The sequence below is a fragment of the Lissotriton vulgaris genome, chromosome 3_2 (genome assembly GCF_964263255.1).
Source record: "Lissotriton vulgaris chromosome 3_2, aLisVul1.2, whole genome shotgun sequence".
Classification (NCBI taxonomy): Eukaryota; Metazoa; Chordata; class Amphibia; order Caudata; family Salamandridae; genus Lissotriton; species Lissotriton vulgaris.
The window spans coordinates 256,402,337-256,427,128 of record NC_141690.1 but is presented as its reverse complement, the minus strand read 5'-3'; the positions used below and the strand labels follow the sequence as shown (position 1 = coordinate 256,427,128).

Below are 24,792 nucleotides of genomic sequence, written 5' to 3'. Positions count from 1 at the left end.
AATCACCATCCACACTAAGTTCATCCTTAATTTATATTTATATTTTATTTATAATTACATTTATTAAGCGCGCAGCTACCCGGAGGTTTCCCGGCGCTAAGGCAAACTAAACGGCAAGAAAAAGTGAGAGAAATAATAACCCATAGGGTTAAGTGTTGAAAAGCCAGGTTTTAATTCCCTTGCGGAAAGTAAGGAAGCAAAATTCAGAGCGCAACAGTTGAGGTAGGGCGTTCCATAAGGAAGGGGCCAACAGGGAGAACGAGCGTCCACCCATTTTGGCTCTGTTGGTGCGCGGAATCATGAACTTATTTTGCGTGGAAGACCTAAGTGTCCGAGGGGGAATATATTGCTGCACTAGGGCGGACAGATAGTGAGGGGCCTTACCAGTCATGATTTTATGCATATAGCAGAGTGCTTTAAACTTAACCCTGTTCTCAATACGCAACCAGTGCAATTTCCGCATATGGGGAGTAACCGAGGATCTAGCAGGAAGGTGACAGATAAGGCGAACTGCCATATTCTGCACCACCTGGTACCTCCTGGTAACCTCCTTGGTGGCGCCCAAGAGAAGGATGTTCCCATAGTCCAGGCGGGAGATGACAAGAGCCTGGACTACGGTCCTCAAGGTGTCCGCAGGCAGCATCCACGTGATTTTTCTCAGCCACCTGATGATGGTGGTACAGGTGGCGGAGACTTTAACAACGTGTTGCTTGAAGGTTAGCTGGTTATCAAAAAGAACCCCAAGATTGCGGGCAGACTCTGATGGAGTGGGAAGAGGACCCATCTCCGATGGCCAATGGTGTGGGCCCCAGAGTGAAGTGTCTGGGCCAAACAGGAGAAGCTCTGTCTTGTCCCCATTTAATTTTAGCTTGTTCTTCAGCATCCAGTCCGATATTTGTTTTAGCCCGGATGAAGAGAAGACGAGGGGAGGGTTTTATTGGTGGAAAGGGAGTAGATGACTTGAGTGTCATCAGCATATGAGTAGATTGTGAGGCCCGCCTGTTCCGCTAAAAAAGCAAGCGGCCTCACATACAGGTTAAAGAAAAGAGGACTAAGAATTAATCTCCCAAAAGGGCTTAAGTTGAGTGTCAGATTTTGCTAAAACAAACCAACCTAGATTGATTTTTTCCTTTATTGTATCCAGTACTCCATCCTTGACAGATGCTGAATTCCACTCATCTTTTGATAACCCATTCGGATCAGAGAATATTCCAGCAACACAAAAATTATTCCACGAGTTTTCATCAATTTCCTTCATGGGTAAGGGTAACCTACTTAAAAAATCCGCAACTACATTTTTAGCACCAGGTACGTATTGCATGGTGTACATAAAATCTTGAAGTCTCATGGATAAGCGAGCAATCCTGGCTGAAGCTCTGTACAAACCCTCAGTAGTGAGAAGTTTGGTCAGGGGTTTGTGGTCTGAACGTAATATGAATTGTTTGCCCCAAATAAATTTACGAAAATGTTCCATAGACCATACCACAGCCAGAGTTTCGCGCTCAATTACAGAGTATTTCTCTTCACAAGGTGACAAAGAGCGTGAAGCAAAAGCAATAACGACTTCAACACCCTGTTCAGAAATTTGTGAGAGAACACAACCTAAACCAACACCGCTAGCGTCAGTGGTCAAGTACGTTGTAGCAGAAGGATCAAAACCTTGTAACATTGGTGCATTAACTATTGCATATTTGATTTCCTTGAAGGCAGCTTTACATTTCTCATCCCAAACAAAAGGTGATTTGTTCTTCATGAGAACACGAATGTGAAACGTTTTCTGTGAAAATTGATTGACAAACTTAGAGTAAAACTCAGCTAAACCCAGAAATGATCTGAGTTCGTCCTTTGACTTAGGTTCAGGAGAGTTTACAATAGCTTCCACCAGCTTCGTTTTAGGTTTTATGCCTCCATCACAGATCTCATGACCTAAATAAGTAACAGAATTTTGCGAAAATTTACATTTACTGAGTTCCCCAACTAAACCATTATCAGCTAGGATACTAAGAACTTTTCTTAAGAGATTGTCATGGTGATCTTTATCTTTCCCCATGATTAGGATATCATCTTGGAAGAAAATTACCCCTTTTACATGTCCAAACAAGTTTGTCATTAATCTCTGAAATACTGCTGCCGCAGATGCTAAGCCAAATGGCATTCTTTTAAATCTAAAGCATCCAAATGGGGTAGCAAAAGATGTCAAGTGTCTGCTTTCAGGATCAAGAACAACTTGATGATAAGCTGCCGATAGGTCTAGAGTAGAAAATACCTTTGCATCTTTGGTCAAAGACAACATTTCATCAATGTGTGGAAGTGGATACTGGTCAACCAAAATTTGACTGTTCAGATACCTCAAATCCACACACAAACGGGCTTTGCCATTGGCCTTGCGTGCGACGACCAATGGCGAAACCCATTCAGCTGCTTCTACAGTCTCAATAATATTAGAGTTCAACAATTTATCTAACTCAGCCTTGACTTCATCCTTGATAATCATAGGAATGTTCCTAGCTTTGTGGATTTTTGGGACTGCATTATCTTTGAGTCTAATTTGGTGTGTAAAACCTTTTAGTTTACCAATGTTACCAGTAAAAACAGAAGGAAACTCATTAATGACCCATTTTTTGGTGTCTTCACTTATACATGAAACCAAGACTTGTTCCTTACTGTTAGGATCTAGAATTATATGTAGACTTTTTTGGTCCCTCCAACCCAAAACCGAAGGGCCCTCTTTGGAAACATACAGTTTGCAAGTGGCATGCATTCCTTTGAACTTGAAAATTAAAAGCCTCAACCCTAAAATCACAATTGTATTGTCAGTATAGCTTACAGGTGAAATATCAGAAGGTTCCAACCAATTACCAATTTGGTTAACAAACTTCTGATCCCAAACACTCTTATTCACAATAGTATATGGTGATCCAGAGTCTGCAGCTAGTTGTGTCATGACTCCACCTAACGATACCTGACATAACGGTTTACTGGAATCAATATCAGAAATATTCAACACTACTTTTTTTTTCACAACATTTTGCACAAGTAATACTTCTTCATCGGACGATGAGGTGCAATCCTGTGCTACCTCTTGAATGCATGCAATTTTACTTTTGGAATTTTTAAATACTTTCCTCTTACACGCTTTAGCAAAATGCCCCATAACCCCACAGTTCAAACATTTAGTGTTTTTGGCTGGACACTTAGGATAATGGGCAAGGTGAGAGTGACTACCACATCTATAACACGCTGGTTCAGAAGTTTTCTTATAGTCAAAGTTCTCCTTTTTAGAATTGCCAGGTCTGTAGTCTTTGTTAGTTTTAACAAAGGATTTCCCTTCAGAAATGTTGTTTACCATATCAGGTTCCTTTTTCTCACTGGAAAGAGAAGCTTTTGCACAACGCTCTGAAAGTTCTGCTTTTTTGACCATAGCAATAATTTCTTTCAAAGTTCCATCACCTTCAACCCATAACTTATTTTGAATGGTTTTAGTTTTGGTATACATGACAATTTGATCACGAATAAGGTCATCATGGAGTTGAGCAAATTTGCACTTAATAGCTAATTTTCTAAGTGCTGAAACGTAGTCCTCTACTGATTCGGATTTTTCTTGCTTACGTTGGAAAAAAGAATGTCTGGTGACAGCAATGCAAACACATGGAGAGAAATAATCATCAATATCCAATAGCGCTGAATTGAAAACATCAATGTCACCTCCAGATCTATCAGTTTTGTCTAATTGATTGAAGATTCTCAATCCTTCAGGACCAAGACCTAATAATAAAATCCTTTTTTTCCTTTCAGGAGTGAAAGATCCACTTACATCTTCCATGTTTGCAACATAGTTCAAAAAATATTCTTTCCAATCCAACCAAGCAACAGGAGGATCACCTGGAACAACTAAAAATTCCCTTGGAGCATTTAAGTTTAAACCAAGTAAAGGCTTTTCACTAGAAGTTGTAGCACTGTTAGTGTCAGGCATATTGAATGATGTAAGATAATATATATATTATATTTGTAATTGTTTTTATTCAAGTAAAAACAAATTAATTGCAGGCAGCACCTTAAATTAAGTAACCTGTACGTAACGTTCGTAATTGTAATTAACAGTGAAAATTAAGATAAAACGTAAATACCAGAAGATTTGTCAGTGTCCGGACCCAAAGCTGACTGAATTGCGGTGAAAATGTAAATAAACACTTGAAAAGCGATTTAAAATGGCCGCCAACGTGACCTTGCGTGGGGTCGTACCCACAATGCACTGCAATGTTTGCTGACGTAGTGAGCAGTGACGGGGCTTCGGAGAGAAAGGCGCCGCAACGTTTGAATTCGCTGAGCACCAAGCAAGGATGCTGCAGCAGTTAGTCCAACGGCAAGAATCAAAAGATGCACAGCGCTGGCAAAGTCATTCGCCTGAAGTAAGAATCGCTTTCTTCTTTCTCATAGCATAAGATTAAGCAAAAATCTCACCGCAATGCCCTGAAGCAGGTCCGATGAAAAATGAGGAGATTTTCTTAAAAAAAAAACGGGGTTTTCCTGAAAGCGTAGAAACGCGATGGAAATCACACTGAAGCAGGATCACGAAGCAGGGTCACAGGATCACAGAAATCTTCATTATATTAATAGTTTCCCTCGTCGCCAAATTTGTAGTGACACATCACGCAGGAAATTTGGATAATTCTTCTTTATTCCAAAGTAAAGTTGTACAGAGAAAATAAGGTGCTGCCAGCTTGAAGAAGAACTCTGGACTGCACATACACTCTAACACATTCACTGTGACATACATACATTCTAATACTGACATGCAGTAATTCTGGATGGAACATAACTAGGTCACATACTATAAAAATGAAATATGATGCAAGCATCACTACAGACTGCATCCCAATCTCTCTTTAAACTGCAGGGCCGTTTGTCCCCCCACATTCACCCACTTTCTCCCCTCCCCCCCTCCGAAACCTGGGGAGCGGATATGTCCCCCGCCTCCCCTCACCTGCCTGTTCCCACCGTGTGACCCCGCCCCCTCGGTGGTTTCCCCGTGTGAAGCGCTCGTGAATGGTGATTGGTGATTGGCAGCTGGAGAGGGGCGTGTGCGAGGGGGGCGCTGGCTGCACAGCCTGTCCCTATTGGCTCGTAATCCCCGCCCACAGCACGTGCTGCTTGTACACACGCCGCATTGCACAGCTGTTGCATCAGGCCATTCATAGCTCGAGACGTGTGTGTGAACAGACGCACGAGCTCCCGCGGCGCGCGCACCATGGGTCCCGAGCGCACAGAGCACCGCTGCATCCTCCTGCTGCTGGGCTCGGCGGTCGCAGGTAACACTGGGGGGGCTCAGGAAGGTGTGATGCTGTCATCGGTGCTCCACGTACAGCCCTCTCTATTCCTTAAAGGAAGTCCTTCCACTGTAGGAAATTCTGTTCTCCATGTCTATAGAAGTGCCTTCCAGTGTGTTCTTGTGTTTGAGTGTCTGCCATTTATTGCAGTACTATACCTCTACTTGTACTTTGTACGCTGTTGTAACCTGCACACGTCACTTTCCCTCTTGTAACGTATTGTTTGCTACCTCTTGTGTTTTGTTTGCTCTTGATACATGCACAATTGTCACTTTTACCTCATGTTACGTTTCCTTTTGTAACTTGCCCACTTGTAATTTTCCTCGTGTAACATTACTGTTACTATTGTGAAGCGCTCTGACCCCTTCCGCTAAAGTCCGCGCTATATAAAAACGCATATAATAAATAAATAAATAAAAAGAGCGCCTAGTGCAGTGAAAGTGTCAGGATGCAGCCAGTTATGTACAGCGCCGTGCTGTACAGGGTAAGCAAGCATGAGGACTGATGGGATCAGTTATGCGGTGCTTTATTTGTGGCACTAAGTGAGGGGGCCCAAAGCTCTGCTTCCAACGGGGCCATGAATCGTCGGGGCGCTGTACGCCGAGGCTGGAGTGGAGATGCAGGGGCTCGGAGAAGGGCCTCGTCAGCACGTGAAGAGTCTTTTAAAGACCTGTGAAGTGCTCGGTGGGGCTGTGTGTGCCTGGGAAGCTGTCTCAGCTGAAACACAGGAAGGGGAGTGAAGCCCTGTGAGCCCAATGGGCGTTGCGCGGCTGACCCCCATGTGTCACGTGACCGGGGTCTGTAGAGCCCTTTAAACTCCAGCGGTTTCATCAGCTGCATGCCTGCGGAGTGAGTCACCGCTGAGGGGCGGACCCGTAAGGAGGATGAGATCTGGGGGAGGGGGGAGAGAGAGTGACAGTCGCACACGAGGCAGAGTCACCAATCACGCCCACTCTATGGCTCCTGATGAGTGGCGCAAGGTCCTCAAGGCGCTTCTTGCGACAGAGCAGCTCTGCGGGGCCCCTGGCCGGGGCTTTCCTGCCGCCTCGAGGCCCGGGACAGAGACTCCCTCCCTCCAGCCTGCAGTGAGTGAAAGCCTCTCCCTCGGAGCAGCTGCTGCTGCTGTCGACATGACGCATACCCAGGAGGTCTCCGAGTCACCAGTGAATCAGTGCACGTGCAGCGGCGCACTCTGTGTAAACTCAGCTCACTATCTTCAATCAGCGTAAAGCAGCTCAGGGGGTTAATGTGCCTGCTGCAGAGCATTGCCCATAAAGTGAACCCCATGATTTCCATTCAGTGCACTCTTGAGTTTTTATTAGAGGTCTTTGTAGCTCACACGGCGGGCGTGTGGCTCAGTCGTGATAAATTGGCGCCTTGTCTTATGCACCAGCTACAATAACCTGTAAGGCAAACGTCTGAACACCTGTAGGAATGAACTCCACTTTATTATACATTTCATAACATGGTTTGCGTTGGGTAGCACTAGACACTTATTAATGTCATCAAAGACTTCAGTGTGATCGTGTGCCAGACACACACCTGACGTCACCACATAGTACAATAAGGTCTTCCTGTCTCGCATGGAATGCGTTCGAACGCCTCCGCACAGGCTGGTGATATGAAACGGAGTAAAAAATATTGACTCCAGTCCATACAAGAATTTACAAACCGAAAAAATCACAAGGATACAGATTGTGAACACGCAAATGACTCATTGTGTTTATATATGACTCATCCCAAGTCTCATCTTACTATTTTGATCTCCCAAATCACACTTTATACACCGTCCCCTCCGTTATCTCTCCTTTATTCTATTCAATCCAATTAACCTGTTTACCTCTCAAATTAACAATTTAGATTTCACTATACTAATCAATTTTAATCCACTTTGGGTTCCGGAGTAGTGTGCTTCTCACCAAAAAGCGCTTCAACGCCTCGCCAGGGGTAGTAAGCACTATATAAATACCATTACAGTTTAACAAATACATCTTCAATTTACCCTCTGAAAAAAGTAACCAAGCTGGTCTTGCACATTTCTTTGAACTGGGAAATATTATTTTGTTTTACACATAGTTCCACCTTTCACGTGTTTAGAGGTGAAGAAAGAATGTCTTATCAATTTAGGAGTATGTAATTACAGTGATTACACAACATGCACTTTTACCTTGGAGTTGCTTCCTATGGCTGGCTGTTTTGTTACCTATTGCACACACTAGAAAATGGCGCACCGTTTGCTGTAGTTTTGTATTACTTTTTCACCACTGCTACATTTCTGTAAACACAACAGAGCGCTGAAACTTTTCAGGCACTCACCCCCAGTCACAGATATGGGTTGAATCCATCATCGTTCTTTAGCTCACTTCGCCACCCCAGTCCAGACCCAGCCATATGCAAATCAGTCTTGAAGCTGTCCCTCATGGGAACATTGGTTTTCCTTGGACGGAAACAAGCATTGTGGGACCGGTTTCGGGGTAACACTCCTCATCAGGCAGGCTAGCTTGAATCCTCTGGCAACGTGAGCAAGAAGTCAGGCTGGTTCTTTAATCTGACCCTTTCCTGAATGTGGAAAGCTGCAGGAGCGGTTTTGGTACATTCTTCTCTTCTGTGACATCATCCGGTTGTTTCTGGAAAACATGTGTGGGCAAGCATATATATGCTATATAACCTTTGCAAATCAAATAAACTAAAAACTGTTTTTTCCTGAACGCGGAGACCTGAGCAACATGGCTGAGGACCGGTGGAGCTGCTGGACAGCTATTGAGGAGTCTGGCCCTGGTTTTCCCCTTGACCGTCACCTACCCAGCCGGACATTTGGCATTGTTCCTCCTCGTCTCCCCGCTATTACTCCTTCCTCTCCTCCCTCCTACGAATTATTGAATCATTGTTTGTGTGTACTGTACCTTACTATGCTCTTGCATCTGATGTAACTTGTAACGCAATGATCCTAAATGTAAAGTGCTCTGATACCCTCTTGGGTCAGTTCGCGCTATATAAAACTATATAATTAAATAAATAAAACATAAGCATGGGGAGACGCAGGAGTCTCTCTGTGTGTTCCAGCCTCAGTATGCCCACGGAGGACGGGAGTTTACCGACAGTGCTTGGCCCCAGGGACCCACCTACAGCTGTGACTTGAGGCATGCTTCTATGCGCCTCAAGAAGTCAGGCTGGTTGCTGTTTGGAGGCGCAGAGGATGGTCGAAAGGTAGGGGCAGGTGTCTCCTGAACTGCTGAGTGCGGGGGGAGTAGCCTGCTCATGGGTGATGCGTTGTCTTGTGGTGGACACAGCTGAGCTCATTGAGGCTGCTTTTTGTAGGGCTGCTGTAGCGCCCTGTTTATTGGTCACGGCTGTGTGTGCATTTGTAAGCTAATGTTTTAATGACTGCATTATGGTTGGCAGAGCAGGGGATTTAAGGCACCCTAGTTTCTGTCATTTGTGGATTTTCTTCCATGCTGCACGGTGTGTTTATTTGATATGGTATTGAAGGACAACAACACAGCCAAGTCCTATCTGAACAAACAGGGGGGCACAAGCTCTCCAGCATTGTCGAGGGTCTCCGATCAGATCTTTCTTTGGGTTCAGGACAACGTACTGGAGCGGAGAGTGATTTACATTCACGGGACCCTGAATGTCAGAGCAGACAAATTGAGCAGGAAAATTCCTTCCGCTCAGGACTTTTGTGTGACCAAGCAGGCCTTTCCCAGGATTTGCCAGGAGTGGGGGACCCCAGTAAAAGATTTGTTTGCATCAGCTCAGAATACCCTTCTTCCCCAGTTCTGTTCAAGGGCGAGTGAGGAGGGGGCTTGGGCAGTGGGTGCCCTGTCTTGTCCTTGGCCAAAGGGAGTTCTTTATACTTTTCTGCCTTTTCCTCTTCTGCAGTTCCTAATCCGGTTGAAGCAAGAGGATTCGGTGGTGATGCTGGCAGCTCCAGCATGCTCCGTCTACTTGGTACCATCTGATAATGGCAATGAGGATCAGCGGGGGTTCCTTCATCCAATAGTTCCACCCCTCCCCCCCACCCCTAGCATTTCCCAGCTGCAGGTCAAACCATTGAGAACCCTCAGGCTGACGGCTTGGAGGTTGAAAGGGCTGGGTACAGGTAAAGGGGGTCTCTGAGAAGGTGCTTCCTCCATTCGGGTTTCTAGGAGAGCCGCCACTCTTTCTTCCTATACTAGGCACTGGGCCACTTCCCAGAAATGGTGAACAACTAAGCATTTGGTCCCACAGTCAGTTGAACTGGTGAAGGTGCTGGATTTTCTGCAGGATGGTTTTGCTCTAGGGTCAAAGGTTTGAATCTTAAGATTCAATGGGCAGCCACTAAGGCTTTCCAGACATCTTGGGTAATTTACAAGATGCAGATGGGCTCGACCAGAGGCCTTTTAAGGGGTTTCTTAATCTCAAGGCTCCTGCTAAACTGGTATGCCCATCTTGAGATCTTTCTGTAGTCCTGGAGGTGTTGCAGAAGTTTCCCTTCGAACGTCTTGAAGGTGGATTTGAGATTGCTTACCTTGAAAACTTTCTTCCTGGTTGCAATTACTTCAGGGAAAAGGTTGGGGGAATTGAGTACCTTATCAGTAAGGCATCCTTTCTTTAGGGTATTCGAGGACCGGGTCATTTTGCATCCTGGTCCTTGTGTCATCCCTAAGGTACATTCAGTATTTCGCAGGGAGAGCAGCAGGTCATTTCACCAGTGTTTCATCCTAATCCTTCCTCCCCGGAGGAGATGACGCTACATTCCTTGGATGTCAAGCGGGCTATTCTGCTTCATTTGGACAGAGTTTCTGATTTCAGGATTTCTTCTACTTTGTTTGTGAATTTTGGACTTGTCAGGAAGGGTTCTAAACCTTCCACCCCAGACTCCGAGTAGGTGGATCAGGTCTCTGATTGCATTGGCATGTAGAGAGGTTGGAATTCAGTGTCCAGTTGGGGTGGAAGGTAGATCCACCAGAGCCATGTCTACTTTCTTTGCAGAGGCTCAGGGAGTGCCTTTGGTTGACATTTGTGGGACTGCAACATGGACTGGCCTGTCTACTTTTGTACGGAAATTGACCTGGAGGAGGTTTTGAGGTCAAAAGTTGTTGTAAAGAGTGCTGTCTTCCATGAAGTAATAGGAGGTTTAATTCCAGGATTAAATAAACTGAGTGTTGCATAAATAATCCGTTGTCCTGGTCGATGTTCGTGCTTGCTATGTCTCATTAAGTAATTGATTTGGGGGGGGGAAGCTTAATGAGGAGGTAATGCCTCAATTACTTACCGGTAAGTGCATTACTCAGAGTACGTTTTCACCCTGATTAATTAACCCCTCCCTCCTGCCCTGTTGGGACCAGGCAACTGTACTAGGTGGGGGCTTGTGTCAACTAAAACAGGAGGTTGTGAGGGGGGAGGGGCTTTTCAACCTTTTGGGAAGGGAATGAGGTGTGTGTGTATGAGGTATGGTGGCCTCATTAAGTAATTAATTAGGGTGAAAACCTAATCAGAGAAATGCAATTACCGGTAAGTAATTGAAGCAATACTAACCTTCTTGGTCTGTGTTTCAGCCCCGATTCTGCAGGCTCCCTTCGTACAAATCATTCACTTGCTGACTCCTCATTTTAAGCATGAGGTCAGCCAATCATGATAACTCTTCTAAAACATATCAAAAATGCACTTTGTGGCTGTAAGTCCATCAATGTAATCCCTCTTTACAAAAAAACAGAGTGGGAACAACCAATCACTATTCCTCCCAATTCTAGAAGTGAAGGGAATCGTGTTTACTCTCTGGTCTGCTCTCTGTACTCATTCATAAACAATAAAACAACATAATATATATTATTGTCGCACCCCCTATCTATATATTATGTCTCTCTTCCTGACCATATATAAATCCAAGATCCAACCTTAATGTGCATATTTACATATTGCCTGCTCCCTCCTCGATCCGCTGTATATCCACGTCAAACAGCGGCCTATCCATATAAAGTTGATTGGCCTGAAACCCTGTTACAGTTCAGAGGACGTAATTTCCTCCCCGGGGAACCCTCTTTGCCTCACTAAGTTGATCCACCAATCAGAAGCGTTCCCAAAAGAAGCGTAAGGCAGCAAGTCATTCTCCGAATACGTCCTCTCATACCCGTAGGTCCCTCTCCGCTCACTCCAACAACCAATCAGATGTACTAACATCAGTACACCTGGCATTGCACCTGTAGGGCATATTTGGGTTACACAGGTTCAAGGTCAGGTGGTTGCCAATAAGTGGAATAAGTCTAAGTGGTTACATACGAACAGATAAGGTATGTGGTCCCCATGGGGGCCATACATGTGTCATAGGTGTTCCATGCAGAGGTCAAAATCATTGCATTGGGCCTCACATGCTATAGGAGTAGCAGTCAACGGTCATGGTGAATGCTTATGCTGTGCATGGGTCTCTCGTGTGTCATGGAGTCAGACTGGTCATGTCATGTCATGGTTGGAGAGGTGTACGTAGGATCTACAAAGCAGTCTCTGTCGCTCCTCATACACTCATGTGGCGAGGAGTAAGTCGGATCTACAGAGAAGAGTCTGTTGGTCCTTTATACACTATTAAGGAGTACATTAATTGTCTGGGGGAGAGATGGTGAATGTGTGATGGTGAAGGTGTGAGACCTTGACTTCTCCTTCTGCTGTCCTACCAGCCTCAAGTCTGTCCTGGGCAGGGCTCATTGTGGTGCAGAGGTGGCCACATGTGAACCGATACTCTTCCTGGTGGTCATGCCTTCAAGATGGCGCCGCTGCTTCTGGTCCTGCTGTGACCGTGGAAGTTTCCACACCAATGGGTCACTTGACACACTTGGACTTGGTTTACGGAGAGCCTGGACAGCAATCATGAAGTGATTGACCTTCACGTGCTCTTGTTATTGGTGAACTCTTGTGTATTATGGAATCTTCCCTCTTGTTTTGAGATGCATAAGAATCCCGAATTCTCCCCCTGCTAACATCCCTGAATTCACCTCTTTCCAGGTGCCGCGTATCTACAGCCGACGGAGCTGCCGCTCTATGGTCGCCATGGATCCGACGTCCTGATCCCAGGGGCAGGTATGGAGCTCCCAGGAGACGGCCTGCTGGAGTGGCATGTCAAGAAGCCTGGAGATTGGGAACGTCAGTGGATCCTGACCTATCACTATGGCACCAACGAACCAGAAATGTCCGCAAAGTATGAACATCGCGTCATCTTTTCCATGAAAAATGCGTCTTTAAAGCTACTCAACCCGACCCGCCAGGACGACGGTCAGTATATTCTGGAGATGAATTCATCGGATAAAGAGGATGAAAAGCACGTCCCACTGAGAGTTCTTGGTAAGCATGAAGGTGTCCCAGCATCAAATGTATACTGGGAGTGTTGATGATGTAATGTGATTGCATGGCTCTCCTTCAAAGGCATTCCATTGTTGATTCGAGAGGAATCTGGTGAGCAGGTTAGAAATGGCTCCTTGGATGGTTGATGCTGTGTACAGCCATGGGCTTGCGCAAAGAATAAATATTTATTTTACTTGGATGCTTCAGCTTATCTGTTACATAACATTACGCACCGAAAGCTTTAGCCTTTCCCTAGAAAAAAATTGAACTAGTCCTGAGTGCGAGTTGATTTAGGTACACTTAGTGTGGTATTGAGTGTGGCATTGGGGGGGACAGGGTCATAGGATCACACAGTTCCATGCCTCTACAGTAGTAAATATCCTTTATGGGCCAATATTTAAGTACAGTACCCTGAAGGCAAAGAGGAAATACCACATGGTAAAGAGCCATAAGCGAGCTACACTACCCACCCGGCGAGATGATTCATAAGGAGCCGTCCTAAAGGCAGGTGCTGCTTTCACACTCTTTGTTGGTCACTTTCACAGAGATCAGTGCTTTAAATGGACAGGTACTGCCTACCTGCACTTCAATAATTTGAATGGGAGTGTCCCATCACTTCTGATCAGGAGTGGAATGGTTTGAATGGAAGAGCTTCAGCACTTTTCAGTAGGAAAGGTCCTACACTAGGATATTGATTACCAACACTTCTTAGCAGTGGACAGGAACTCTAGGATATTGCACTTTTATATTTTTGAATGAAACTCGGGTCCCAATCCTATTCTCCTTGTTCCCAAGTCCTCGCGATCTGTTCTATGAGTACATGCGCTGTATGAGGCACACATAAATGTTCCAGGACCGCTGCACACAGACAAATCCTTGGGACTATTGCCACAGACATTCTAGAGCCGTGACAGTTTAAGGGATTCTGATTGGGTTGTCGCGTGTGATGTCAGAGCAGCATGTCTGTTTTGTGTGACTGTGTGTTTTGAAGGGAAGCAGAGCACTGATTGTGGAACAGCTGGCCTTGGTGGAGGGTCTGTCAGATGTTTACTTCCAAAGGGCAGGCTCCGATGTCCGGTGGCCTCTCTTTGGTGCTCCCGACGAGGGCGTCCAAGCACTAACCATGATCAGAGGTGGCTTCCGGCACTCAGCATTCTGGAGGTGGATTTGTGACACAGTTTACACTTTCTCAGTAGGAACTATTAGTTTGTTGGACAACAAACTGTGGGATAGTGCCAGACTGATTCTATGCACCCCCTCAGGATATGCTGGCCTAAAGACCTGCTAGCTCACAGTGCCACATGAGCACCCCTAACCCTCGGAAGGTAACAAATGGAATGGACAACCTCCGAGCATGACAACCCTGATCCCTCCCCAAGAAATAGTGGGCACAGATCTAGAACCTTTTTGCTCAGTTACTTGGGCTCACTCAGGAAGGTGCACAAGAAGTACACAAAGGAGTGTTTTCAATATTTTTTAGAACCATGGTGGTTCTTGTATAAAATATATGCGCTGGTTTCATTAATAGACAGAAGCAGACAAAAGTGATTAGAACTATAAGAACAGTGAACAGAATGAATGATTCCACCATTGTGCTGAGACAGTGGGTATATCCTGATATATAATTGCGGTGTATAGTGTACTCCTGAGCTCCCTTACCTACTTACCTAGGGCGGGTGATCTGCCAAGAATCCCCTACTGGATGATCTATGGTCCCATTACCTGAAGGCAAGATATGTGGATCCCCGTCTTGGTCACAATTTGGACATCTCTCCTTGCAGAGAGTAAACCGGAAACAGCTGGGCTGAGAATGACACATCGACAACCTCGCAATGACAGCCGAGTGCTCCTCTAATTTGAGCACAGAAATGCGTGTGTATTTATTATTACAGCATTCATGCTTCAATGTCCAAGCTTCAGTCGGCCTGACATTGTTTATTGTCTTTCTGATAGCCATGTCGACTCATGAACAAATAATAAACAACAACATTTGCACAATGTGTGTTCTGGCCTTGTACTGAATGTTCCAGGTGTCATGATTGTGTACTTACGAAGTGGAATTGTTAACTATGTGGTTTCAGAGAAGCTAATCCTGCACTGTCACACAAGCAAATGTGTGTCAAAAGTCGTCATGTGGAAAAGAAGACAACTTAAGAAACGTGTCCATGTAAAATAGGAGTGTTTATTCCCGGGCCTAACCTAGCCACATGACAGATTCTGAAGATGGACCCTGGGATAAGGGCGTCTCTTGTGGTCTCCGGTCTTCCTGTGGTCCCCAGAGCGCATGGAGAGGACTGTTGGCTGGAGGGGACATGGCTGCTGTGAGAGAATGAAGGACTGAATATTTCCCTTTCACCTGGGATGCAGGTGTTTTTGGTCATACGTGTCCTTCTACAGAGGGACTCTATTAGGAGTAAGGTCATGTGAGAGTGATGATGTTCATTGCACTGCCCTGGCTGTCGGGTCAATGTGTCACAAATTAAATATGTAGGAAATGTTTATCCAAGTCATGAAGTTATCACTGCGTTGGTTCTGTACACGATTCACAGCATATATTGCATGTATGGTCCTACGCGCATTTGAGTCCAGTTATTGCTAAATATGTACTTCATGGAGGCGCCTCAATGACTTGGTTGTTTGAGATATAGGTTGTTAGAGCTATATGTCTTGTTCCATCACCCCACCAGTTGCACACGTTGCTTCCAATGGACTCATGTCATGTGGCACACTTCCAGACAGTCCTGGCCTCAACACCGTGCATGCTGAGATTTTAAGGGAATTCTTATAACGGTATAAAGTAAAACACAGGTCCAAGAAAGAAAAGTGCTGTTGTCCACAGCATGAAGTGTGGATGATTTAGGTTTCTTCAGGTTAATGATGGTTTTTCTTCTCTCTGGAATGTTAGAGCCAATATCGGACATAAAGGTGATGAAATGGAAATCAAGTGGTGACTACGGCGTCCGGCTAATGTGTGAAGCGTCAGGTGACGTCTGGAATCTCACGTGGTGGCACAACGGGCGACCGTTGATGCAGAACATCACCCACGATGGGAACACCTCGGTACTGGTCCTCAAGGAGGTGGGAACAGGCTCCTACACCTGTGTTGCCTGGAACCCAGTCAGCGAATTGGAAACCTCATACCACATTGCTCAGCAAAGCATCAGTAAGTTTCTGCTCCAATTTGGTTTTTTTTATGTTCTAACACTTTCCTACTCCTCGACGTCCATATATTGCAATTTGTGACGTACAAATTTAAACTTAAATGTTTTTAGACTAGCAGCAGTCGTGAGTTGTTTAATTTCATAAAGAGGGATTGTGCATAACTGTTTATGTGCTCATTTCAAAGTACTTATTTTTTTTGTTGAAAACCTTTATTTACAGTAACAGTAATACATTTGCAGGCCTACAACAACAGGGGCCGGCCGTCGCTAAAACGAGACAGTAGCATAATAGTACACTGATACACAGTTCTTCAGCCGACAACCCGGGGGTCCGGCGGCGATTCAGCATATTGTCCTTGAAAGCATATGATATTACGCAGGATGAATTAAGGTTTTACATTTTAAACATATATAAAATAAACAATAAAAAACAAACAAGTGAAAGTGAGGCAAAAAGACTATATGGTGAGTGTCCTATCCAAGAGGGGAAGAGCCATATCGGGAGAAATTTATGCAAATGTCAGTGGGCGAAGCCAAGGGAAGGGGGGCCGGAGGGGGGCCAGGAGTAGGCAATAATAACATCAGCAAGAATCTGCACAGTACAAGGAATGTAGGGCTATGGGGACTGCGGCAGTTCCGGGACATCTGAAAAAGGAGGAGTACAGATTTCCCCACGATAGAGGTTCCACTGATTCCATATTCTCCCCCACTTCTTGGGTCTGCCACGAGCCACATACACAGTTTTTTCCCTAAACATGCACCAATCCATGTTTTCTTTCCAGGCTGAGATCGTAGGCGCTCTCTGAGACCCCCACAGTTGCGCTATATCCCTTTTAGCCACCATATTCCCAAGGGTAGCCAATTGCGTCTGTGCCACATTATAATCATTCGGTTCCCACACATTCAGTAAAAAACGTCGGGCTTCAGTCCGCAACAAAACTCCCGTAACTTCCTCCATGACAGCATGCACACGATTCCAAAACGACACCACATCCGGGCACTCCCATATGATATGGAGGAAGGTGCCCATCCTACCACACCCTCGCTTACACAACCCATCCACAGAGTAACCCATACACAGCAGCCGGGGACCTGTTATATAGATACAGTGTAGGATCTTCAATTGCACCAGCCGGAGACGGGCCGGAATCGCGACCTCTTTAGGAGAAGATATCGCAGCCTGCCAATCCTCATCATCCAGTTCCAGTCCATCACCGGTCCAAGCTTCCTGAAGCTGTAGGAGTAGGTCCGTTCGGTCATTAATACGTTTTTTATACATTAGGGAAATGGTGCTATCCGGAACGTGTCCGTCCAGCACCCTATCTTCGAGAGGAGAAGATTCCGGGATCAAGGCCCCGGCCGGAAAAACCGAGCCAAGTGCATGTCGAATCTGTATATAGCGAAAATATTCCCTATCGCTGAGCGCGTATTCCGCTTGCAGTTCCTCAAAGGTTTTAACCCCGTCTTTGACCCAGAGATCCCCAACTTTACTGATACTAATGAGGTCCCACTTCTCGAAGCCTTTAGTTGTCCATAAACTACCCAATTTATCAGCAACGTAAAGCGGGGTCGCTCGAGTCAATCTGTCCGACCACCCCATAGCTGCGTTTGCGCTACACCATACTCGCACCGCGACCCCGGTAGGTCCCGTGAGTTTCCTGTCAGTCGATTTGGAGTATAGCACCCTGTAATAGTTCCCTCCCGGGAGTAGCCATTTCTCCATTTCGAACGCAGGGTTTGGCATAGGACCGTACATGGCATGGTTGATTGCGCTCAATTGGGACGCCCAGTAATAACGTTTGATGTCCGGTAACGCGATGCCCCCGTCGTACCAGGGCTGTGTCAATTTCGCCAGGGCAATGCGAGGTCGCCCGCCCCAGATCAGCTGCCTCTGTAGGCTCTCTATCTCGCGAAAATAGCTGGCAGGGACGAGGTCGAGTGTATTCTGGAGAGCGTACAAAAATCGGGGCAAGGACATCATCTTGAATAAAGCTGCCCTCCCAACCGGGGACAACGGCAGGCCACACCAAGCCACTACGTCGGATTTCAGCCTACGAAGCGGAGGAAGCAGATTACGTTCATACCGAACCGCAGGGTCCAGCGATATGTAGATCCCTAGGTATTTAAAGCCGGTTTGGGATATCTGTATCGGGCAGATACGCGGCAAGGGTGGTACCTCCCCAGTGAGCGAGTAAACACTAGATTTCGCCCAGTTAATCACTAGGCCGGAGTTCTTTCCAAATGAGCCGAGTACATCAAACAGTAGCCCCAGCGACTTCCGAGGGGAAGTGAGGTATAGGAGGATATCATCCGCATATAGTGATATGCGGTCTTCAAAATCAGGGGCCCATCTAATGCCTTTAAGCGACGGTTCCCACCGCAGCCAAGCAGCTAGGGGTTCTAAGGCGAGCGCGAAGAGCAGCGGAGATAAAGGGCATCCCTGTCGCGTACCCCTCCCGAGAGCAAAGGAGTCCGAGACCCTGACATTAACCACCACCTGGGCCAGCGGATCCTCATATAGGAGTTTGACCCAACCGATAAACCCCGGGCCAAAGCCGAACTTCGCGAGAGCCGCCCACAAGAATGGCCATTCCACGGTGTCAAAGGCCATCGTGGCATCCAAGGAGACCAAGATGACCGGCTCACGTAGGGACTCTGCTCTCGCGAGGACGCCATGAAGACGACGCAGGTTCAGCGCGGTATTGCGATGAGGAATGAATCCGGACTGATCCGGGTGTATCAGGTCGCCGATCACCTTTATTACCCGGTTTGCTAGCAGTTTTGCCAAGACCTTAGGTTCGACATTCAACAATGATATCGGTCTGTAAGACGCGCATAGATCCCGGGGTTTCCCATCTTTATGAATTACAACAATGGACGCAAGTCTCTGGTCTCGAGGAAGGGACCCGAGATCTCGCGACTCCAGAAACATCCCACGGAGATACGGCGCCATTTTGTCCGGACACAGCTTATACAGCTCAATGGGAATGCCGTTTGGCCCCGTAGCTTTTCCCGAGCGGATGGAGCGAATAGCGAGCGCTATTTCATCGTTGGAAAATTCCGCCTCCATAAGCTCTCTGTCAGAATCGGACAAGCAAGGCAGTGCGATATCTCTAAGCAATAAGTGCGAGTCCTCCTCCGGCCTGTCCGAGACTGACGCATACACCGTTTGGAAATGATGGGCGAAACCCTCCACTATCTCCACAGGATCAACCATACGCACTCCATCCGCACTCTCAATAACAGGCACAACACGGTTCAAACTTTCCCTTTTATCCAACCAGGCAATCAACTTCCCCGCTTTATCCTCCAGATCATACAGTCGCCCTTGTTGCTCAATACTCATGGCCTTGGCAGCATCAGTCACCAGGGCTTTGTAATCAAACTGTTTGAGGTTCAAAGTATGCAGCTTATCCTGAATGGCGCCAGACTCCATCTCTCCCTCCAATGCAGTGATTTCTGTCTCGAATCGTACAACTTCCTCATTCTTACTTTTCTTAGCTGTGGCAATCAACGACAAAGTCTGACCCCGGATTACCGTCTTGAAGGCTTCCCATAGTGAAATAGAGGAAGACACCGACCCCACATTTTCAGCAAAATAATGATCAATGGACCTGACCACGCCCGCTAGGGTTTTAGGATTACGGAGATGCCAGGGATTAATCGGGGCCACTCGACCCCCGGCTCCCAGCTGAATATCAATGGAGAGCCACAGTGGGGAGTGGTCCGAAATACCTCTGGCCAGGTGTCTAACCTCTCTAACCGAAACAGCCTGCGCTGCCGGCATAAGGACATAATCAAGCCTAGCAAGGCTCCCATGTGCACCCGAATGAAAGGTGTATTGTGCCTGTCCAGGGTGCATCAGCCTCCAACAATCAACCAGACCCAGTGTCTCCAGGAAGTTACCCAGCCAAGATTGCGATCTCGCGAGATCCCTAGGGGGGCAGCGATCCTCTCTACCACAGACAACAGAATTGAAGTCTCCGCCCACAACCAAAATCCCTTCGGGGAACCCCAACACTACCTCACCCAAGTCAGCAAATGTCGTAGTTTGCAAACCAGGTGGGACATACACGGAGAGTATGGAAATCGTCTTCCCTTCCCATCTACCAGTAATAGCGGCATACCGTCCCCTGTCATCTAGGACTGTATCATCTATTTCCAAGGGGAGGGAGTTCCTAACAAGGACGTCAGCCCCCCTAGACCCAGTGGTGAATCCCGAGTGCGCGACTAGACGATAACCTCGCCTATTCATTGCGTGGCATGTGTTCCCTATTAAATGCGTTTCCTGCAACAACACTACATCAGGGGAAAGACGTTTCATAAGCTGTAGAACTATCCCCCGTTTTATCCTGTCTCCCAAGCCGTTGACATTCCAACTTAGTACTCTCAACCCCCTACCCCCCATCCCCGTAATGAAGTCTGATTCCCCCCAACAGTGAAAAGAACACAAAAATCAAAATCTGCAGTGATATATTGCCTCTGAAACAAAATAAAACCAAGTTCCCCCTCCCCACCCCCAGGAAAACCCCGGAAAACATCCCCCCACCCCTGAGTTAGTCCAAAAAACCACCCCAACTTGCAGTGTGCCTGTCGCCCTAACCTGAAACTAGTCTACAAAAAGAGAGAGAAAAACACCCCGGGAGGAGGAAGAGTCCCGTATCTCCCGCCGCCTCTGGGTATAGACCATTATATCCACAAACACAAAAAGTCAACAAACCACTGCTGCAAAGTCCATGTAGAGCACGCGCCGGTCATCACTCACTCCTCCTGTTCCGATGGGCCACCATCAGCGCCTCCCGATTGCTCCGTGCGGTCTCGATGCGTCGGTAGAGTATCCAGCCAGTCACTAACGACCTCCGGCCGATCAAAAAAGAGCGCTCGTTCGTTATACTCAATGCGTAGTCGGACAGGGAAGAGCATAGTGTATTTCAAGCCCATGTCTCTCAGTCTCTGTTTCACCCCCATGAAGCCCATCCTCTGCTTCTGTACAGATTGAGTGAAGTCTGGGTAGAAGCTGATAGTTACATTCTCGAATTTCGTGGGGCCATTGGCCCTCGATAATTGCAGGATGACGTCTCTATCCCTGAAATTAAAAATTCGGGCTATTATGGGCCGTGGTGGAGCGCCTGTTTTATGTTTTCCGCCTGGAACTCTGTGGGCACGCTCCACCGCAAAAAAGTTACTGAGGCCCTTAGGTGCGAGATGATTAAGTATCAGGTCTTCAACCAGGAAATCCGTCGTCCATTCAGTGGACTGCTCCGGAAACCTGATGAAACGTACATTATTGCGCCTTGCACGACTTTCGAAGTCTTCAAGACGGCGGGCAAACAGATCATTCGAGGTTCGTAAGGTACGGACCTCGGCTTGGAGATCGGACATGTCGGTTGTGAGACTGGCGGTCTTGACATCCAAAGACTTGACCCGTTCATTGGTCTTCGCCAGATCAGTCATGATCAAGTTGACATCAATAGCCACTGTGTCAAGCTTTAAGGCCAATGTCTCATGTTGCTGGCCCATGGATGTTTTCATGCTCGCAATGGCGCCCATTACGTCCCGTAAAGTCAACTCCTCCATTTCTGGGGAGCCATCTCCAAGCTCATCCGAGGTTTTACCAATGCCACCTGGGGATCCTTTAGGGCGAGTGTAGCGATCCATGATATTGGATTGAATGGCACCCCCTCGGTGCGTGATCTTGGTCGTCCGTTTCTCACCTTCAGGCTTGTTCGCCATGTTGAGCGACGCGCCCCGAAGGGGCCTTTGGGACCTAGTGTGAATGGCTCCTCACGAATCAGGCCGGGAAAAGTCAAAAGACGAGGCGTAGCATGCCAGCATACAGTCCAATTAGATCACGAGCCAACAAAGACAGAGGGCAGTCGGTTTCAGTAAACAAGAACCCGAAAAACGAAACCGAAAGTACGTCAAGGGCAGCAGTCGACTACCTTTGGCCGTTGTTGTTCAATTGCCTCCAGGGTCACTCGGGGACTCGAGTCCCAGGCTGCTCCTCGGTGTAGGCCTTCAACTCTCGGAGTAGAGTGGGTCCGGTTCCTGGCATCCAAATCGATTCCTGAAAAGAGCTTTTATGTCAGCAGGGTCATGCCTGTAATAACCCGTCGTCTGTATCAGGATTTGTGACAGGATATATGCGGGAGGCGGCGAGGGTCCCGGGAGCCCTTTGCTCACGCGTCCATCTTGGATGCATGTTAAGCTCCTCCTCTCAAAGTACTTATTAAGCATAAAAACTGAACCATAAAGTGCATTTTAGACATGCCCAAACATTTAGTCTGTCTCACTATTCAGAACCCAACACACCTGCCACAGTCTGGTTTTACCATTCAATCTGTTGCTAATTGTGTCGTTAGAACATGTAATACAATAATTGATGATCAGATGCACCCTGCACAATTGTCTTCTACCTCCTATGGTCTTTGACAACTCAACCTTAAGTGCTGTTGGTGACTGAAAATGAGGGACAACTCCATGACATTCGTGGAGTAGTTTGTAGTGTTCAAAAACTCCAAGAGTCATGTAGATCTGTACTCCAATTTAGAGCTTTGGACACAAATTTGGCGACGAGGATGGGATACATTGGCCACAACCACACATAAGATGCAGAGTACCTTAGGTAACTTGTTGCTAACTTTGTTGTGTCCAAAAACTCCAAGAATAACTTGGACCATTCTCAAAGATTTGGATTATCTAATCAAAATTGTTGCATTTGTAGGGATGTAAAGGTTGTAGGCGTAGTTGGTATGGATAGTTGGCTGAAGAGGCAGGGACCATAGGGGTGCATGCTCAGAGGCCTGAGAAATATCTTGTGCCCCGGCACTAATGTTTTTTTATAAATAATGTACTGTGTAGAGCACTATGTGTAGGGGGTATCGGACAGACCGAAGCAAGGGGGGTGACTTGGAGAAAGAGAGCCAGAACGAAAGAGCATGCCTACGGTCCTATGGACATGGTGACGGTCAAAACAACCTAATCAATGGATAGTTCCCATTTACTGCACTATCAGCCACTGAGGATTCCCTGGCCTGGTCCATTCTTTCTCCATCCTCATGACACTTAGACCTACACCGTGTTTAGCTCTTTTTTTTGCCTCTCATGTCCCTCAAGTCTGTCCAACGCTTCTATAAACGGGTTACTTGTTTTGTGTGGACCACTTACTTGAAGGGGCTTGAGGCGATGGAGAGGTGCTGAAAGATCTTGAGCTGCTGAGAGGTCAAGAATGTCACATATCCTGTTGTGGGTACATTGATGGTCCATACCTAGATAAGGGAGTGGTAAGCACTGGGGTCTGTTCTAGGTCACACTGTTAAATACCTGGTTAGTCCAAGGCTTGTTCTATACTAATGCAATGGTTCTTTCTTTTCATTGGCTGCCTGTGATGGGGAACATGTAAGTGAACATATATTCACTGCGACGTGAATGTGCTATGACAGTTGTTCTTAACCTGTGGTCCAAGATCCCCTGGGGGTCCGCGCCTGTGTTACCAAATTAAATAATAACAAAACAAAGACACTAAAATTAATAAAGTGTATGGAAATAAAATTGAAAATGTGAAAACATTTTCTATATTTTGTTGTGAATTAAAATATTTTAATATCGTTTATTAGGTGTATACTTGTTTTTTGTATTTTTGTGTTTTGGTTTGAAGTTTAAATCATAGAAATTGTTTAGGCCGGGGGTCCACAGCTTCCTATATGGACACAGTGCAGTTTCCTGAATTTGAGTAATAATTCAGTGGGGGTCCACAGAAGTCAAAAGGACCACCGGGCTATGAGGTTGAATCCATATAATAAAGGCTTGGCCCAGCACTGTGTGCCACCCCTTGGTTACGCAGCTGACCCCGCTTCTCGTTTGTGTTTCAGTGATCCTGTACCTGGTGGGTTTGCTGACTGCTGCGGTGGTTTTCAGTCTCCCCTATTTATTAACTCCGCTCTTCCTCTGCCTGACGAGCAGTTGCCGATGTCCTGAACAGTGGGGTAAGTTTGAGTAGTATCTGTGGCGATTGGGTGGTTGAGATGAGGAAATGGGTAGGATTCCAGGTAGAATGGATGTTTTTGGGTTGGAAGGAAGACTGTTGGGTAAGGGTTTGCAGAGGGGCTTCATTTAGGGCAGAAATTGTCTTTGGCCTCAAGGGATTCTCTCGCTCTGTTCTCTTATAATTCCACGTTTTAAAGTCGTGAGGCTCAGCGATAGAAGGTCTTGGCACTCTGAGAGGTAACGCCATTCGTATTCAGGAGGTCGGTCTCCTGCAAACGTGAGCCGGTCTTTCATCCACACTATCCTGGTGAACCCTGAGAAGAGCAGTTCCACTCTTGTGCGATGTGAGGAGAGTTCAGCATATTGGTGGTCCGCGGTTGTGCAAATGTCAAACCACTTTAAGAACCTAGCTTGGGTGCGTGATTACTCATTCTCTGGCCCTCGCATACTCAGTCAGTGACTCGGTGTTCACCCACTCGATGCCCTGCAAAGGTGTGCATGTTGCTGCTACCACTTTCAACGCATGTTCAGACTGTCATGGAAACTATGCCACAGTTGGGTTGGAGTAACCGTGATTGGTGTCCCTTCTCTTCACCCATCAGTGAGGTGTAGGACTGCTATCTATCTGTCTGTCTGTCTGTCTATCTGTCTGTCTATCTTTTCAAGAATAGACTACGGCAATGCCCTTTATCTAGGAGCTGGCTGTGCTCAAATCGCCAAGTTACAGTCAATACAAAACGCCGCAGCCAGATTACTACTCAATCTGCCTAAGTACCATTCCACCTCTCGCTCCATCAGGCATCTTCACTGGCTCCCAGTACAAAGGCGGGTGGATTTCAAAGCACTCTGCCTGGTTCATAAGGCACTGTCGGGGGATGGGGCCTCTGACCTTCAACAACTATTCACTAGGTATCAGCCTACCCGCTCTCTCAGGTCTGCCACGCAGGGTCTGGTCAATGTCTCCAAGATCAAAAGACAACGATAGGGAGGTAAGGGTTTCTCCT

At 46.6% G+C, this 24,792-nt stretch overlaps 1 protein-coding gene across 2 annotated transcripts in view; it reads left to right on the top strand.

Moving 5' to 3' along the window:
- The window catches only part of LOC147725623 (uncharacterized), a 47,997-nt gene that overhangs the window by 5,520 nt on the left and 17,685 nt on the right, over positions 1-24,792 (top strand). Inside the window, exons 1-4 of one of the 2 annotated variants that reach the window (XM_086964315.1) lie at positions 5,215-5,309; positions 12,306-12,641; positions 15,547-15,804; positions 23,674-23,787. In XM_086964315.1, coding sequence (XP_086820441.1) covers positions 5,249-5,309; positions 12,306-12,641; positions 15,547-15,804; positions 23,674-23,787 — 769 coding nt within the window. In that variant the 5' untranslated portion in view covers positions 5,215-5,248. Of the gene's footprint in view, positions 1-5,214; positions 5,310-12,305; positions 12,642-15,546; positions 15,805-23,673; positions 23,788-24,792 lie in introns of those variants that run through there. The other variant, XM_086964314.1, reaches the window with a different exon arrangement.